At 36.0% G+C, this 20,083-nt stretch overlaps 1 protein-coding gene across 1 annotated transcript in view; it reads right to left on the bottom strand.

Annotated features, from left to right (window-relative positions):
- LMBRD1 (LMBR1 domain containing 1) overlaps nucleotides 1-20,083 on the bottom strand; it is a 103,400-nt gene that overhangs the window by 43,024 nt on the left and 40,293 nt on the right. The window contains exons 5-8 of the mRNA XM_079716773.1: nucleotides 16,720-16,808; nucleotides 14,206-14,279; nucleotides 5,009-5,134; nucleotides 361-513 (exon numbers count right to left, since the gene is read on the bottom strand). Of these exons, the coding sequence (XP_079572899.1) occupies nucleotides 361-513; nucleotides 5,009-5,134; nucleotides 14,206-14,279; nucleotides 16,720-16,808 (442 nt within the window). The remainder of the gene's footprint in view (nucleotides 1-360; nucleotides 514-5,008; nucleotides 5,135-14,205; nucleotides 14,280-16,719; nucleotides 16,809-20,083) is intronic.

Genomic DNA, 20,083 nt, shown 5'->3' with positions numbered 1-20,083 from the left:
AATATTGAAATCTGCCTATCTGAGAAAGATGTAATATGGGTCCCAGATCTCCCACAGAAAAGTACAACCTTGTAAAAGCAGGAGAATACCACATTACTTACCTATATTTTAATTTAAATTCCCCCAAGCCTCTGCTATAATACTTACATTACACATGAGTAAATGAAGCTCAGAGAGGTTACGTACCTGGCCCAAACTACCAAATATCAGAGCTGTGATTTAAAACCAGATTATTTTAACTGCGAAACCCATGCTCTTAAGTTCCACGCTGCGATGCCTCACAAGGAGAACTCAACCCCTCTGAGAGGTGCTACAGAAACTTGGAAGAGTGACAGCATAATTTTGTAAAACTCCACTTACCTTCAGGGGACGCAGAGCAGCACAGAATTTAGTCCACCAGCTATTTTCAATGACATCTAAGTGCCTCTCTCTCTTCCTAAGTGTTCGTAACTTTTCTTCAAGTTGTTTTAAGGCACGTTTATCCCTTGCTGGCAAAGGTCGACCATCTTTGCTCTGCAAATAACAGAACAAAATAAAACAGTATTTTTTACCATTAAGGTCTTTATAAAGTACCCATCAGATTTAGCAGATCAGGCAACACAAACTTTTAGGTTCGATTTGACTCCTTTGGCAAATTTACAAATTGGAAAAAAAAAAAAAAAGAAAGAACCCAACAACTTCTATGTGACAATACACATCTCTGAACCCAGATCAGTGTCAAAATGTGATGTGAATGTGTGTACATTTAATGCTGAACTTCCTCTTGATCCCTATTTTCCAAATACCGTATACGGTAAAGTCATGTGGAGACAGATAAATATTTTTAAAAACACCCTTTTTATGAGGCACTTTATGTTCTTTGCTCAATTATTCTCCTTCATCTCCAAATTCCTCATCCTATCCCTTATCTTAACATATCTGGTCCTACGCTCTCTCTCCTTTTGGTCAACTGATTGTGTTACAGTGTATCTGAGCTGATGCTTCTCAGTCCCTGATTCAAACACCAGCAGAGTGATGCAGTACTAGTATGTGGTGTGCACAGGTTTTTATAACAATTGCTAAGAGCCAGCACTTTCTTATCTCCATTTACATTGGCAAATGAGTCATGTTTTCTTCGGCTGGCCTATCTGACAGATAGTTCTCATCTATTTTCATATGATATTTACCGTAACCATGAGCAGTACCTTTCTGTGGCGTCTGAGTGACACTTTCCCACTCGAACTCCCCCCTGCCCATAAGTGTCTTCAACTCGGTACAGTAATAAACCACAATAACAAGACAACTGCTAAATACTAAAAAGGTGAAATATAAGTTTGTTTGCTTTTATTGGAAGGACCAAGAAAATATTTACATGGGACAACATTTTTTTTTTCTTTTTTTTTTAAAAGTTTTTGGCCAGGCCATGCAGCTTGTGGGATCTTAGTTTCCCAACCAGGGATTGAACCCCCAGGCCCTCAGCAGTGAAAGCGTTGAGTCCTAACTACTGGACTGCCAGGGAATGCCTGGGACGTTTTTAAACTATAAAAGCGTTAGATAATTAGAGTATTAAAAATCCCTATCAAGGTTGAAATAGGATGCTGAGGGACACGCCAGCCGGTGTGCTCTGCAGCACAGCCCAGAGCAGCATTAATGTGGAATAAGGGACACACGCAAACAGCCCGGATACCTTTCATAAGGGGATGTCAGGGTCACAGCGACCTCTCTACACTACGGCACTGCCACGTTCTGTTCCTGATCCTGTTGCTTCCCAAACTTCACATGCATAACAATCAATAGGACAGTCCGTTCAATGCAGGTTTCTAGATCCTACCCCGAGAGAACATGACTTAGTTAGGTCTCAGGTGGGGCCCTGAATTTGCATTTCTGCCAAATTCCCAGGAGATGCTGATGCTACTGGTCCAGAGACCATACTTTGCATACATGGGACTATTATTATTATTTAACTATCTTCACTGCTTTAGGTACACTGGTTATTATCAAATTGTATCCCTCAAAAAGCAAGCTTACAGAAGGGTATTTTCTGAAGACCAGAGGAATAAGATACCTCCCTCCAGAAGACAGATCCAGGCCACGATACTTCAAGTGTGTGGTACTTTATATCTTAACTACACAATTTTTCTCAAAACTGCCATTCTTATATCAAAAGGATACCAACAAGGTAGATTTATTTCACTGCTGGCATTCCCTATTTCAGGAAAACAATTTTTTAGTAAGCTGATTTAAGGGTCCACTGAAAACACACTCAAATTATCTGCCCATTTGCTGAAGCATCAGTGGGATGAATGGAGGCGCTGTACCAACTGTCTAAACCAACGTAAGAAGAACTGTGGTCCGACAGACACCAGGAGAGACACCCACCAGTCAACCAATTATTTCATTTGGAAAGAAAGAAATGAAGTTACACAGCATATAAACAATATCCTTTGTTGGAAAAACAGGAAAACGTGAAAGCTGCTCTTCCCATGGTCCCCAACGACCACCCCCCTTCTGTGGTTATCGCCGTCACAGAGACCATGTTTATCTATGTGTCTACATGTGTCCCTCTGCGTAAACATACTTATGGTTTTTGTTTTACGTAATAGGTAACATTTCCTGTGCCTTATTCTCCTTAAATCTTCCGAATAAAACTCTGAGGTTGATAACAGCATTTTATTCATTTATTAGATGAGGAAAATAAGGCCCACAGATATTACCTGCATAATCAGGAGAGCCAGAATTTAAACTGAGAAAGTCTAACTTAATTTCATAAGATATGTTCTCTAAGCTATATAAATCTACCTCATTCCTTTTCATCATTGCACAGCACATTATACCATGATATTTTCATTTAACAAATACCTTATTTTTGAACATTTAGATTATTTTCTTTTTTGAGGGGGCAGGGACATGAATATCCTTATTCACCTGTGTACAAGCGCATACATACAATCCAGTAAGATAGGCTCCTAGGCATCTGTTGCATTAAAATTTAATTATTAAAAGGTATGTTGTTTGTGCGTTTGTGTGTACACGTGCATGTGACAACATTCAATTTTCTTTAAAAAGCTGTATATTTTATATTCCCTCAAACAGTATTCCTATCCCCAAATTCTTATCGACCCCTGATGAAGGTAAAAATTTTAAAGACTTCTAAAGGATAAAAAAAATACTGAGTCGCTCTAATTACCAGCCATCTGGTTTTAGCAATAAAAGCCCCCCCATGTTCTGGAAAACTCCTCAGGTCCCACACAAACTGGGATCTTAGTCAACCTACTCATTACTAATGAGCTGAAGCATCACTTCATATTTTTACTGAAGAGTTTAATTTCTCCTTCAGTAAACTGTCTCTAGGTCTTTTGTTCATTATTTCTATGTATTTCTTGTCTTTTTTTCTTCTTGACTTAAAGATGCTCAGTATATATCAGCTATATTGCAGATTATTTCCTCTCAAATTATTTTTGGTTCTTTAAATTCCTTTTTGGTGCCACTTTTTTGGTACATAAATTTAAAAACATAAAAATTTAAAGCTCACCAGTTGCTCAATTTGCACTCGAGTTCTGAGTCTTATTTAGAAAGGTCTTCTACATACCAAAATAAAATTTGATTTTCACTTTCTCCTAACGTTTTGTAACTGTTATATTGTATTTAAATTCTGAATTTGTTTAGTATATGGTAGGAGGTTTATAAAGATTTCATTTTTTATCTTTTATAGACTGTATTGAATTTCCACCTAAACGTATGAAAACTGTCATCTCTACGATATTGAATCTTCCCAAGTAGGAACGGATGAAGTTCTCCATTTATTTCAGTCTTCTATTATGTATTTCAATAAAGTTTGTAATTTCCACCAGGAAGATTCTGACATTTCTTATTATTCTACAGTTCACAGTTATTGGAAATAAGGTCATTTTCTATTACATCCTCCACCTGGTGAATGATCCTGTACATTTGTATCTGGACACCTTGATGAACTCTTCTTAGGTCTATTAATTTGCCAGTTGGTTCTTTTAGATTTTCTTGGTAGAGCCTATCTGCAAATAACAGAAGTTACTTCCCCTTTTCTCTCCTCTCCCTTCCACAGTTACCCCTACGTTCTTTTCTATCTGACTAGGAATAGGATACGAACATCCCTGTCATATATGTGCCTTTAGTGAGAACGTTTCTTTCATTAGGTACGATGCTCACGGTAGGCCTCCTTTGCTAAACAACTTCTTTTCTTCCAATTTGGTAAGAATTTTCTCTAAACATCGTTAACTACAAATTGACTCTTACCAAATACTCTTTGGCATCTATTAAGATGTTTATGTTTCTCATTTATTCTCAATATATTAAACTACTTTATTTTCTAACATATCATCCTCACCTTCCTGGGATAAACCTAATCTTATAATTATGAAATATTCTCTTATTATAGCATAGTTTTTGAATTGCTAACATTTTTATTTATATTAAATTATTTGCCTGTACTTTCATAAGAGAGCCCAGTAAACAGTTTTATTTTTGGTGTGTTATTACCATCTGGTTTCTGTCTCAGGATTATGATAGTTTAATAGAATAATTCAGAAAACTTTCCATTTTTTCCTATGTTCTATAAATAAGATTTATCTGGTACTTGAAGGTGACAGAGGAAGAAAAAGTTTATTGTGTTTTTAGAAGTACATTTAATTGGCAAGTGGTTACACGTAATCTTATCTTATTCAACTAGTACATAAAACTTTAACATAAGTGATACAGTGAAATCTGATATTACACACGGAATCAGCATACCTGGGAACTAGCAAGGTCTTCATCATACGTAAGTAGAACTTTTGTGTTTTAGCTGTTAGAACACTGGTAAAAATTCTCATACTGTCAGTGTCTTACATTTCACAGAAGACAATTTTTTAAAACTATGGTTCTTTAAAGATACGTTGAACAGAAACTCAAACAATGTCAAAATATGGGCTTACCAATGTCTAAGTCACAACACAGAGCAGCTCAAAGACAAAGTACTTTTATGCTCCCTGATTACAATAAAATATCAACTCACCTTTGATTTAATCATTTGGATGTGCTGCTCCACTTCTTCAATGTCTTCAGTGTTTTCTAGACGTTCATAAGCAGTGTCTCTAGTGCCTTTTATCAGATTTAAAGGCAAGGCCGACATGCCATAGGCCTGAAAGAAACAAAAGTAAAACACGTTTTAGTAATACTATTTTATTTTATTTCTTTATTTTTTGGCTGCGCCATGAGGCTTGCGGGGTCTCAGTTCCCCAACCAGGGATCAAACCTGGTCCCCTGGCAGTGGGAGCGCCAAGTCCTATCCACTGAACCACCACGGAATTCCCTAGTAATACTATTTTAAACATATTATACAGAATTTTCAGGTAAAAAATGTCCTTTTAAGTAATAACAAAATGAGTAAGCAGTTGTGAAGGGGACAGTCACCGAAGAACAGGGTGTATGGGAGTGAATCATGATTATATTGCCTCATAATTCTGTTTATTTCATATTTAGTTACATAGTTATGTCTGTAATACTATTCCTAGAATAGGTAATATCTATTTTTCAAAGGACAAGTTATAAAATTAATGTAAATATAATACTTTATCAAAGTAATAACTCACAATTTCAGGCTAATCAGGGGTTAAGATAGTATGAATCAGTAGCAACAATTTATAAAATTATTTTCTATGGAAAAAACCAATTTTACCCAAGTGTATATAGTAAACCCTTAGTAAAATGTAAGTATTTTAATATACATGTTATTTGATTAGCATACCAATGATCTGTATGTAGTTTATTTGTAAGTTCTAAATATTTATAGTCTTTTCACTAAGTATTTTAAATATAATTCTTACAAGAAATTTTAAAATATTAATCGGCATTAAAAATAAACATATTATTTTATATTACCCAATTCTATATTAGCCAGTCCCGAATGTGAAATTTTATTGTAACTATTAAAAACACTTAATGGCAACTGCCATGTGACCATTATTCCAAATCGTTACTGACCTTAAATCCTAGAAGCAAAACTGACAACTATCACCTCTTGGTTGCAGCAATGGGCTCTAAAGTAGATACAACATCATGTATTTAAATCTTTCCATTTTCTTCCTGAGAACACAGCCAAACTACTTCAGCCAGCCTCCCTGAAGTTAGGTAGGGCCATGAGATTGAGTTCAAGCAATGAATGTGGGCAGAAGTGATAAACGCTACCTCTTAGGCTTAACCCCAAACTCTAAAATATCCTGAGTAATCCTGCATATTTTCTCTCATGCTCTCTGCTACCTGGCTGTCAACTCCCAGGATGATCTCAAATATGTTTAGTGTCGATTTTAATCACTTCAATATTCTGAGTCTCCTTTAGACATTGATTAAACCACAATTCATATAGGGAAGCATAAACTGACACATCAGAGTTGTTTTTTAATTAAGGGGGAATAGGAACAAACAACATGATTAAAAGGAAATCCCAGATATCAACCAGTTCTATCAGGTAGTATCAACTCACTCTATATAGCATGTTGTATTTAGATAATTAACTAGCTGAAATTATTACCCAATATGCAAATCCTTGCATTTTCTAAAGGAGAGATACTTAAAATCTTGCATTTTAAATATTGTTAAAACATATGTTAATGTTCTCATGATTTCCCCATCATTCGAAAACAAAAACAACAAGGAGAGGTTGGGGAAAGGTTCTATTTGTATTAGAAGAAAATATAATTTGGACAGAGTAGAATAATTTTCTTCTAACTAGCTAAATTCTTATCTAACTTATGACCTTGGTAAAATATAAAAAGGAAAAACTTAATCAGGTTTATTTTTTTAACAGTAAATTTTATATCCTCAAAATACTGAAAATGTAAAGAAAAAAGCATATGGAAGCCAAGGTGTCCCAGAGATGTTACCCTTCCCTTGTAGGAGTGTCCTATCCCTATTACCACTCTGACCTATCTGTTATTCTAGTAGTTCCACACCTTTTAAACGGTAATGAAAAAAAAGTAACACAGCACTTTAAGACTCTGATGAGTATACAGTATTACATGATGATTATTCACCAACTCTCCACACTCACATATCATTTTACCACAAGTCCACGTTGCTTTTTACAACCAACTGCCGAGGCAACATTATTTTGCTAAACCCAGTTTATGCCCAAGTATATTTTCCTGTCTTTCCAACCACCTCCGAACTAGGCTTATTTTACCCCAAATTTTGCTATTCTGCTTGATGGATCTGGGTCTCTAAATATACTAACCTCAGAACTCAATACTATTGGGTTGGCCAAAAAGTTCATTTGGGTTTTTCCATACGATGTTATGGAAAAACCTGAACGAACTTTTTGGACAACCCAATTATTTCCCAAGGAATCTGTACTCCAGTCAGTACTAAAAACGTGGCCACTACTTAGAGTTTACTGTCAAAGACAAGGTCATCTAAATTCTCCTCACTGGTCTGCTGGTCTCACTTTCTACAAATCCATCCTTTACACTGTTTCCAAAGCGATCTTGCTCTAACCCTCATGTCAGATTATGTCATTCCTCTGATTAGCATCCACTGAGATTCCCCAGGACCAAGTGCTCTGGTGGGAGTGCCCAGGATTCTGCGTCAGGGCCATCAGGACCACACAGGAGACAAGAAGGCAGGGAGCCAGGGAGGGTCGGTCTGCTGCTGCTGCTTTAGCCAGAGCCACACTACTCTGTTCACCTCTTTCTGTATGTATCAGAATTTCATGAACGACTGTTTGAAAATGTCACTTTACAATTTTTTTTTTTTTCCAATGAGAGGTACAATTACTAGTCTTGTGAATAGACGCCACTATCTAATCCTGGCCTGTGAAGCCCTTCGTGACCTGATCCCTACCACCCAACCTCATGCCTCTAAATGGTTCACTGCTCCTCAGTCACTGCAGTTTCCGCATCCACACCTGTGTACATGCAGTGCCTCATCTGGAACACCCACGTCTCACCCTACCTCATTAGCCCAGTCCAGTGCCCTTCAGGTCTCAGCTTAATTACACCACACCTGAGAAACCTTCCTTGATTTGTAAATGTGCCTTGCTTATAACTCAATTATAGTACAGGACATTGGACATTAACATTATTTGTCTGCATGTCTGTTTTATCACTAGATCTGCCAAACTTAGCTAATCAGAATCATGTGGAAAGTTCATAACAATATAGATTTCTCAGCCAGACTAGTAATAACTGCAGTAGACTGTTTGGTACGTAAGGTCTCAGTTCTTTTGCTCTATTAGAGCAAAAGGGTTAGAGCTCTATTAGGGTTAGAGCTCAATTCTAGGTCTCAATTCTTCTTTTACCTACCTTTATTCCAAGAACAAACATGTGTTCAATTAATAAAATAACTTCTCTAAGAAAATAATATTCAAACAAAAAAAAATTTTAGTTCCCTTTATTCACATGAACTTATTTCCTTACATGGAATTTACACATTTATTCAAAGAGTTAAACTGCATTCCTATAGCTTAAATAAATAGCTTAAAGTAAAAATTTTAGAAAATAAAAGTATGTCCTTGGTAACACCTTGTGGTAACATGGTACCAGAATACAACATCTTTTTGTGAATTATTAATTGTCTGAAGAGAACAAGTAAAAGAAAGTAATCATTGTTTTGGTTACCTAGCTTTTAGCTTATTTTTGGATTACATGCTTAAATTTCAATGATTATCAGGAAATTTAAGTATAATATTTAGATTAAGATAAACTTGACATAACACCATATACAAAATATTTAATCACTACAACTTTAAGATCTTTAAACAACAATCTTTTGAATTTAACCTCAGATTTCTTTGAAAAAAATATATGAAGGCTATCATTTTTCAGAAACACAAAACTTTTATTGCTTACTACTGCCCTCTAGTGAATTACCAGAAAATCAACAAAGATAAAGAGATCATATTTAAAATGCTTCCAGGTCAGCCATAATTGCTTCCAATTTTATTTGTTTCAACTTCCAAGAATAAATCACCACCTGTATTTTAAAAGCCAAATGTTTTGAAAGAATATATACAAACTACAAACATTTCTAATACCTTCTTGCCCCTATAAGAACAGCACTTTTCCCTGCACCTCTCTCTTCTGTGAAGGATGAGTTTCCAACCTATTAGCCTTGGATTAGAAAGGTCAGCACCAAGCACTGCCTGTAAACTGAATATATGTCCTGCGTATACTTATAACACCTATTATTCAAGGACACGGATGCTGTCATGACTAAGGAAACAACTCACTTAACATGTATTCAATGAAGATTTCCCTTTTAAATATTCATTGATTCTAAAATATACATATATTTTTTCACATTTAACATCAGTGAAATTTGGATGCATCTTACAAACACTGGCTAGGCAGAAGTCATGATGTAATTGTCATTACCTGCACATTCACAAATTTGGTCATAGCTAGTTACATTATAGTTACTTCTCCAGTGGAGTTACCTGCATTCTTGGTACAACTCTTGAGTTTAACTGCCACTTACCATGTCTTATAAGATAGTACTACGATTTGACATTGAAGCAAAAAGTTAATGTGTAAGGAAAGACAGAACAAAGGAGCAAGCAGTGAAGCAAAAATTAACTGGAACAATGAGCATGATTCTGTATTTTCTTGCAAAGCAATAGTCAAAAGCTTTATAAGCTTAAGAAAGGAAGATGCCCAAAGTAGAAGACATTTTGTACTTTGCTACTTAGGTAGCAAAAGAAGAAACAACAACAAAACAACAACAAAAATGGCTTAAATTTACACAACAGGTGTGTTAGCAGCTTCAAAGAAAATCCCTGAGACAAGAATGGAGCACCCAAGAAAAGCTGTTAGCATCAATTCCCTTGATAGCATAAAACAACCCTGTAGAGTGAAACATGGACATGAACAGCCAATTCAAAAAAGTGATTCAGCAGACTCACATTCCAAATGTGAAGTTTTAGGAATACCTTTACAACTTATTTCACTTATATTTTCCTTATATTGTATGCAGAAGATTGATATGCCTTTTTTTTTTTTTTTTATGTAGGTAAGGCTAAAACACTTCTCTCATTAATATAAAACAAAAACTATAAATGACTAGAGAGCATGGGCAGGGCCTTTTCCTTACAATGGTACATAAGGTGCATCTTACAAATCAGGTCACAGGCTCAATGAAGCACACTATCACACAGAAGGCTAAGAAATTTAATTTTTAAAGTGGAGTTCTGTCTTCAAAGATTATTGAGAACCACTGCTCTATTTATTTCTATTTTCAAATCCTTAATTTAGCACTCTAGTTTTCTTTAATACATGAGTCTACATTTATAGTAAACTGATATTTATTAGCATAAATATATATATAATTCATAAACTCCTGGAAGACATGTTCAATTTTTTTACTGATAAGTGTACATAATAAAAAGTTCAGTAGTCGCTGTCTTTACAGGCACTTCAGTGGTCCATATGATACATTTTGTATGAAAATAGCACTATTCAACATTTCCCCACTTGGTGGCACCAAAAAATTAAAATATCTGCATAAATATTTGTGTCTAGAGGTTTTTTTGTTTGTTTGTTTTTAATTTAAAAAGTAGCAGATTCCCCTTCAATTTAAGCTGAAAACAACAGGCAAGATAACATGTCATTTGACATTCTTCTCCTAAAATTGAGTGCCCAATTACTTGGCTATTCCTTGAGATGTGGTACAGTGGATATAATCTTGGTAAAACTTAAATAATCAACTAGTTTCTAAACTAAACAACAATGCATACCTAAGAAATTCACATTCAACTGACACATACATTACAAAAACTTCTGTGGTTTCAATACTGATAGCTACAGATTCAATAACAGACATAATCTTACCTTTAATAATTAATTCCTTGTACTCAGGGTCAAAGTGCTCTAAGCATTAACTTCCCACTTTCGTTACATATTAAAACTAAACCTCTTCTATTCCCCATGCTTATCTATTATACCCTCATTCATGTTCTGCTCCAATTCTTGAGTTTTCCCTAACTACTTAGGAGAAAACTTTGCTTTCACAAGCAAATATGATAATTAGCACCATTAGCCACCTACCAATAATAAAACCACGTATCAATAAACAGTTGATTTTCAACAAGTTTTTATTAAAGTCTGAATAAGTATTATTGGCCCATTTTTCAGATGGGGAAGTCAGGACTCAGAAACCACATTTTACATAAACACTCACACTCATAGCTAGTCTTCGGCTATGCATACCATGCTCCCCCTTAACCAGGGTCTTCTCTATCCCACCTAGGTAGTAAAACTGGCGAGACTGTGGTTTGGTAGCAAAACATTCTTCCACCCAATTCTGAGCACATTCTGTAGTGCTATTTACATGATGTTTATCTGTCTATCCACACACCCAAGAGTAACCACCACCAGACTGTGAATGTCTCTTTGACTGACTTACCTCTTCATAATCCACATTCTCACTGATCATGACACAGCTGCTGTTAACACCTGGTTTACTTTCACTGTGTGAGGAAAGCGGTGGAATCTGTAGCTTGAACCACATGACACTGAACATTCAATAGTTTGAGCGCCTAGTGATTACTGATTGAGTGGCCAACAGATTCCAAGACTTGATGAATCGCTTAATTAAATCCTCACAACCTTATTAAATATTACTCCCACTTTAGATGGGAAAGTAGTTCAAGAGATCCATGGACTTAAAAGGGACCCACATTTAAGCCTCTCCCCCAAGGATCATAACGGTACTGCTTATGCTACTTAAAGAAAACACACACGGTAACTCCTAGGTAGGTAACCCCTAGGCAGTCTCACCTGGTGCCTATGACACTGGACCCTCCCCCTTGGGCTCAGGCCTTTGGCGGCCCCTCCCACCTACTCAGCATCCTGTCTTTCTGGTTCCCGCCATCAGGTCCTCTGACTGTTTTATCAATGGCCTTCAGCCCAGCCCTCTGCATTCTAGAAAAAGTAAAGCTCTTCTAAGGCTATCTGAACTAAGTCAGTATGATTATTATACTTGGTTTCATTGCATAAATGATAAGTTTCACAGTTTCCATTTGAATATAAACTATATTAGTTTGAAATATTTATCTTTACAATATCGTTCCTACAGGGAAGCTCTCTTTCAAAGAGTTTTAATAATTTCACACATTTTTCCCACTCCCACTCATCAGCCCCAGAGCTTACTGAATTCAGACCCACCAGAGTAATACTGTTAAAATGTTAGTCAGATCCTATTACTTTCCATTTAGAACCTTCTAGTAGCTTCTAATCTCAGTCAGAATGAAATCCAAAATCCTAATCACAGTCCATGAGGCGCTATAAAACATGCCCTCATCCACGTCTGCCACCCTCCCCAGTTACCTGAGCTCCCACACACCAGCTTTGCCTCCCGCTAACTGTCTGAGCACAGCACAGGGTGCTCACCCCAGGACTTCTGCACTCACCTCCCCTCGTGGCTGGCTGTCCTTCCACCTCACTCAGGTCTCTGCTCTAAGGTCAGAGAAGCTACTCCTGACCTGTCACTACTGTCTGTCCCCTACACTGCACTGTGTGAGCATCTTCACAGCATCCACCACTCGGCCCGGCCGTCAGAAGACAATTCTCCATGGGTCTCTCATTTCTGCACATCTTGCAAGCCAGGCACTAACTGCCCTTTTTTTCTCTGTACTATCTTTTCAAGAATGTTTGTGCAGCAAATAGCCTGGGAAGACAAAGACTGTATTCCTCTGGAGCGAGAGCAGGCACGTTTCCTGTCCGTTAATAAAGACTCAGCTTCCCTACACTCAAGGGTCCTCAGCTTTGCGACAGTCTCGATGGGTGCTCTTCATGTTGCCCCATGGGAGTCGGGACTCAGGAAACGGGCGCAAGACAACGCGCTCCCGTGGCTGCTGCCATTGCTGTGCAACAGAAAGTTCTTCTCTGACCAGAAGTCTTACACCTTTGACCAACATCCATGGAACTGTAGCAGACTACAAGCTACAAGCGGGGTAAAATCACAGACCCTTCATGGTTCCTGACGATGACCTTACGTGTTGGTTTCCTCTTTTTCTGTTCATTTCTCCCGACTCATCTTTCATTGACTGTTATATCCTCATCTCCCTATACTTCTCGAAGCACTTTTACAAAAAGTATCGTTTGACCTTCAAAAATCCCTAAGAGGCATTTTTTTATTCCCATCTAATGGGGAAAACACTGACCCAGGAAGGGTAAAAGACAAACCCAAGATCAGCATAACAAATCAGTCACAGAATAGCAATTAGAGTCTAGGTCTAACTCCTAATGTGTTATTAACTTGTGAATGTTTCCTAAAAGACAATTCACATGTAATACATATATTCTCTGAGATGGGAAGATAGTTACCCACTGATATATTCCTTGTATAGTAATACATGAAAAAAGCAAAAATGGCTATGAATACCCAAGCACCTGAAAGATACTAAAATGCATGATTTTAGACTTCTTTTATTATACATTATGACACTTGAATGATTATGCAACAAAACCAGATTCTGCTATCACACTAACAGCCCATTTCTTTTGTTTAAAGGGAGACACTGGAATAATACCCAAAATGTTTTCTTTATAACCAGCATTTTTCATCTTTGTATCAATCAAGAAGGCTCTAAACATAAACTCCATTAATCTGAAAAGTTTCCATATAATTTAAAGCTTCCTGCACAACTCTCCCTTGGGAGGCAAGTAAGAAGCATTTTTACTGGCTTTTCCTCTATAATTGGAGCAAAAAACTCAAAAAGCACTCTGCACACAAGTTTGTCAGGCTATTATAAGTCATATTGTACCATTCCCAGAGAGACCAGAAAAAAAAAAAAATCAAAGTCTCTGAGAGTATAAGATTAGATTCTTTATACTAGAGAAATATCAAGTGATGTAAAATATCTGATTTTAAAAGCCCTATATCCCCATATAGGATAAATCTACTGAATCCACAACAGGTACTGATCTATGGTTCAGAGTTCTAATATGCTTATAAATCACTAAATCTATTATTGCATAGTATATAACCACTTCAAGGTTCACAAATTATAAAGTTTGTTTCTGAATATTAAATTTCACAAATACAGATAAAATGATTATGACCAAGTAGTTAAAAATCTACCCTCCTCTCAAGAAAAATGAAGAAAGTACTAGATATTAAAGAGGAAAACAGAGCTAAATTGAATATACCAATAAGGTAACAAAATTGCATCATAAAGTGATTCTTTAATTTTAACTCAATTATTACCATTATACTTACTGTGTAGGTTATAGCTGCCAACATTCCAATCAAGGTCAGAGAACTAATGGAAAATGACAAGGCAGCTAAACCATCTGCAAAAGAAGAAAAACGCTGTTAAAAATGTACAACTATTCAAACGTTTATATTCAACCAATCAACAGAAATATAAAAATTGGGTTTCTCACACATTCCAAAGGAATAAAACCAATATGCATTACCCCATTCTTGAAGTGCTAACTCCAAGTGGAAAGGAGTTTTTAAATAGCTCTTCATAAAAGGATTTGTTAAAGATCTTTCAGACTAAGACTTTCTTTCTTTCACCTCTTAAAATTAAAGAGGGAAATTACTGCCTAATTATTGAGCCTAAAAAGAAATCAGCAAAATACTAGATGCTCAAAAGTTGGCCAAAAAAATGCCCTGGCCTTTCTCAAAGGCAGCCCTCGAGAAATAATATGATAGGAATGCCACTGACCTTGGCCCTGTCTTCCCTCTCCATTCAAACTCGTAGTTCCTCTGTTCTTAAATTTCAAGTTAAGTTTTTAAAATTTAGCCTAGAACTAAAATCGTAAAGAGTTTACTTCCCTCTTTAACTTGAAAGGAGCTAGCATGCTCCCTTAGTGAGCGGGGGGAGAAGCAAACAAACAGAAAATAGATTCAAACATAATACCAAAACAGGAATACTATGCTAACAAGTTAGATTTAGGAAACTTTTTAAAGGAAGGCCAATGAGTGAGTAGTGAGAGTGACACTTTCAAATAAACATACCAGATAATACAATGAAATATGCAAATTTGAATATTCTTAAATTGGAGTAATACTAATTGTTCTAGTTTTAATACAGGTTCTATCGGACCTGTATTGATCTAGTTTAAATGCAGGTACTGTGGAACCAAATATAATTTTTAAATTAATTTAATGTATCAATATTAAATAATAACAGAATGACCCATCCTATTAAAACTCACATCTCAGTTTTAAAATATAACACTTAGAGACAGCATATTATTAACAAGTTCAGAAACTATTCAAGACAAATTTTTAAGCCTTAATTTTTTTTAACTACATATAATACTACATTTTATTAAATCAAACACCACTGGTGCTGTTACTTTCTTGATCTTACTAGAAGTATCAACAGAAAGTATTCATACAACTAGGAGAGGTCTGGCATTTCGCTGATAGCCATTTTAAGGCACCTCCACTTATAAAATACATCACAAAATCAGAGATATGAAAATGTATAAAAATATGCATCTTAGAATTGATAAAGTGGAGTGTTCTGCTAAGATATCTGGCTAATCAAAAAGTTGATATTACTAATAGTGATAAGCCAAATGTGCTCTAAAATATGGTATTTAAGATATGAGGTTTTTCAAATGTTAAGACTAAGGAGATTACAGCAAGTACAGTAATGCTACCTATTATAATCACTGATTCAAGTTATGCTAACACTCAAAGACTATCAAAACTTACAGAATAATGTTTAGGGCAGAAGAGTAGTTACTAAAGAGACCTGAAGGAGTTAACTGCAGGAAAAGAAGCAATTTATTTCTCAGCAACAGGCTCAGGTACATAAATCCTGACACACAGTATCAGTATATGCCAGACCCGCTATCCGTATTCTTGCTGGTATCAGCAAGATATTAATGGACCACAATTTACAAGGTGAAATCTTAAGTGGAAAGCAAGAAAATTAAGAAGTTGTACAGCAAAGACTCCAAGACCTAATTTAACCATCATTTAATATTGTATCTGGGTAAAGAGAAAGTGCTGATCAAGGAACGTACAGTACCTAATAAAAAGAATAAATACAAAAGCAATACAAATTTTCAGCATAATGTTCATAAAATAAGTTATCTAGCTTTCTTTGAAAATAGTTCAAAGGCACATGAAATTCTCAGTAATAAAATACACATTCTTATTTGATATCAGTTTCTAACACCAACTATATTTTTCAATGATTAAGCAACTTTCTTAAGCTAACTTCCTAAACCTGCTTTTTTGTTCCTCTCTAAAAACCAAGGTCATGTTGATTAAGAGAAGGAAATCTTAGATCTTTTGGTGAGGTAAATTTATAATAAACTATTATCTCATCCACATAAAACCTCTGTAATTTATATTCCACAAAAAGATTACTTAATCATGGTCAAAGAGCAATATAGGGTTCTCTCAGTTAAAAATTAAAAATAAACACCAATATATCTAGCACATTTCTTTAACATATTATTCTATATTATCCTAAGTGAATTAAAGACCACACAGAAATTATAAGACCTTTACCGCTAAAACACTTTGAAAATTACATTGTCTTTTCAACATGGTAATTTTATGAAGTCAAGAGACTTCTAGCTAGATGGCTAGAAGTCTCAGTAACACAAAGTTCCTAATTTGTCTAATACCCTTTTAACCACAGGTTAAAAGAATTATGAAGTTAAATTTTTAACAGTGTAAAAATAGACTACTTATGAAAAAAGTTGCAAGAGTCATGAAATGTGAATTATTATGGATTTTATTTTTTAAAAGAATACTTACGACTACTTCCAAGTTCTTCAAACAGGAACTTCACCTTTTCCCACTCTGTAGAATTTTTGTTACTGGGAGGATTCAATGGAACAAAAGCACTATGAAGGAGAAAATAACTGTTTAGTGGTTTTAAGGACAAAAGGTCAAATAAAAGGAAATGACCTGAAACTCAATTTTTAGTAATTTTTTAAACCGAGATCAACTTTCCCCCCAAAAGAATTAGCAAATCAGATCTGCACCAAGTACAGAGAGGTGTGAGAAGTTGCTTATCTATGTGCTTACCATATCACAAATTTGTTTTAATGGTTTAATTACTGTATTCAGCATAATCAGTTTCCTTTGTAATCCTGTGTATTTTATTTTTTGCATTTAAAACTATTTTGAGAAGGAGGCATAGGCTCAAGATGGTCAAAAAGGTCCACAGCACAAAACAGGTTAAGAATTCCTTTGTTAAATCAGGAGAACAGAATATGAACATTAAGTAATGATTTCAGTATATTTATATGCATAAAAAAGAACAGAAAGGAAATACACCAGAATTAGCAGTAAATATCTCATTGTAGAATCAGGGGTGTTTTTTACTTTCTTCTTAGTATTTTTCTGTATCCTTCAAGATTCTACCTAATATACATAATGAAAGTAAGTATTTTCTGTTTATTTTTCTACCTAATATACATAATGAAAGTGAGTAGTTTCTATTTATTTTTCAATCGACAGCTGAGAGAAAGAGAGAGGCAGACAGACAGAAAGGCGCTTTATTATCTAGCTCAGAAGCAAGAAGACAAGAGACTAAAGTAGAGGGCTCCGTATCCCTTAGATTGTGTATATGGAGAATCAAACAGGAATGTAAGAAGTAACTCTAATACTACCTTCTTTCCAACCTGATTTTAATTGTAAGCAAAGCAGTAACATCTATCCGTTTTTGTGACAAAGCAATACTGCATGAGTTCACCAATATATTTAAGTACCTGCCCTGATAACGTAAGCAAGTAAAACAAAGTAATTATTCTAATTTTTAAAAATTTCAAAAACCTTTACTCCTTGGTACTACCAATACTTTTTATTCTTATAAAAAGATGAATCATCAGACATGTCATGAGGTTATTTAAATTTCTAACTATTTGCACTGACATCAGTTTACTACACTCTTCTCAGTCTTGGAGATATACTTCTCACTACTTTAGAAAGAAAAGTGATTACTCACAGGGATAGAGCAATAAATGTAAAGAGCTCATTATTTGCTGCCCTGGTTATAAAAGCAGAGGGTGGAATCAAAAAACAAACTCTTGCATATTATACTTCAACAATGATATTAACTTATATATCAGCATTTAAACAAAAATATAAATCAAGCAAGAAAAAACTACCTATGTAATATCCCTCTATTTTATTTGAACAATTTTTTCCAGATATATATATATATTTTTTTTTTTTTTGAAGAGTATATTTTGAACTTGTTATTTGGAATAATCACTTCTGTGAATATGGGGAAAAACTTCTATGTTGTAATAAAATATCATCTAAAGTCTATTAAAATAGAAATACGTGTCACAAATACCTAAAAATAGCATTCCTACTTAGAACATTCAGTATTTATGTCAGTTTTAGGTAATCAGACATTCTGTCCAGTGGCAGAAGAAAAGCAATTAGCTCTCTCGATCTTGACACTTTCATGTTCTAGCGGCTGAGCAGGGCTCTTGAGCAGTTCAAATATTTAGTGAAGAATAACACCAGAGGAAACTTGACATGACCAAAAAATTAAAAAATAAAAAAAATAATAAAAGGTTAAATGGCCCAAACTCCGGTCAGAACGACTTCAGGAAAATACTTACTCTGAAGCAATCCAGCAGAGCGCTAACATCTCAGCACTAGTATTTTAGGTACAACTAGAACGAGTAGCAAAAGCACAAACCCAGAGCTGGCTCCGCAGTCACCTGGCCACCAGTGCAGTATAATCCAAGAAACAGACATAAAGTATCTTCTCATAAGCTAAGAGTAACATCCGCAAGCAGAATTCAAACGAGTCACAACTAAATATGTCAATATGTCCTGGACAATACTACTCAAGACATTTAACAACCAATATGGCAAAGGCACTAACTAATCAACGGACGCTGGCCTTGGTCCTGAAGACCCTGCTAAACCGGGATTTACCCTTTGACTGGGCTGAGGGTGAGGTAAGGGACTCAGGAACATGGAGCATAACAACCAGAAGGGCCCAAGCAATGTTCACGGCCAAATACCAGCCCCGCAGACAAAGACCTGCCGGGAGCACCTCCTAACAGATGCAGAGGCCGCTTCAGCCAGATGAGCCTGGACCACAGCCAGAGTCATTTTGAAGGGAGGCAGCAGTTATAAGATTCTCAGGCCTTTACCAAATGGTGACGGTCCTCAAGTAACCGAGAGTGTAATGGGATTTGTGTGGTAGAAAGGTACAGATACTTTCTTCATCTCAGTCCCTCTCAAAGAACTGGATACAGAGAACCTCAGCTTTCAAAGACACACAATGCTAGAACAAGATAAGAACCGGAATCTCGTGAGACTATAAATTTCCCTTAGGCTCTTAACAATAGTGAAACTGCTTAGAAAAAATATTTTACATCCCATCTGACTGAGTGAATTAGCTTAATACAGATTACCTCTTCAGGAAGAGACAAAGGAAAGGCTAATGCATTTCAGTGGATATGGAATTGAAATGATGAATTCAGCAGAACTGAAAATAAGATTTTCACCTCCTACACTCAAATGCCAAGTCCTATTTATCTTCCAAATAGCCTGTTTCTTCCCCTCTGCTCTCTGTAACTACTCTAGTTCAGGCCCTCACCTCTCCCCTGAACTACGACAGTGGTCACTAAGTGGCCTTCCCAGCTACCATTTATATTTCACTCCCTGACCAACTCCCAAGTGCCCCTTTTGACGCATCCTTCAGTGTTAGAACCAATTCACACGTATTTGCTTTCCTGCGTTCACACACCAACACATACACATCTGCCCTGCCTTTCAGTTGCTCAGCAGGATAAAACGCAACGTCTTAAACACTGTAAGTAAGACCCAGAGTCCACCTATGTGGCTAAGGTCATGGTCTGTCACTTGCCACCACAAACACTTGAAATGTCACATCTTACATTTTTTTTTTGTACCGAGGGAGGGAGGATTTAAATTTACATTGTACTTTTTATATCATTCTTTAACTATTCCATGCTAACTTCAGTCTCTCAGTTACCATATGTTATAGACTCAACTGTGTCCCCTCCCCCCAAAACTACTATGTTGAAGCACTAACCCCCAATGGGGACGGTACTTGGATACAGGGCCTTTTGTAAGGTAATTAAGGTTAAATAAGGCCCTAAGGGTGAGGCTCTGATCCGATGGG

The sequence above is a fragment of the Hyperoodon ampullatus genome, assembly GCF_949752795.1.
Source record: "Hyperoodon ampullatus genome assembly, chromosome: 12".
Taxonomy (NCBI): domain Eukaryota; kingdom Metazoa; phylum Chordata; class Mammalia; order Artiodactyla; family Ziphiidae; genus Hyperoodon; species Hyperoodon ampullatus.
The sequence above is the reverse complement of the archived record's forward strand: the minus strand, read 5'-3'. Positions and strand labels throughout refer to the sequence as shown.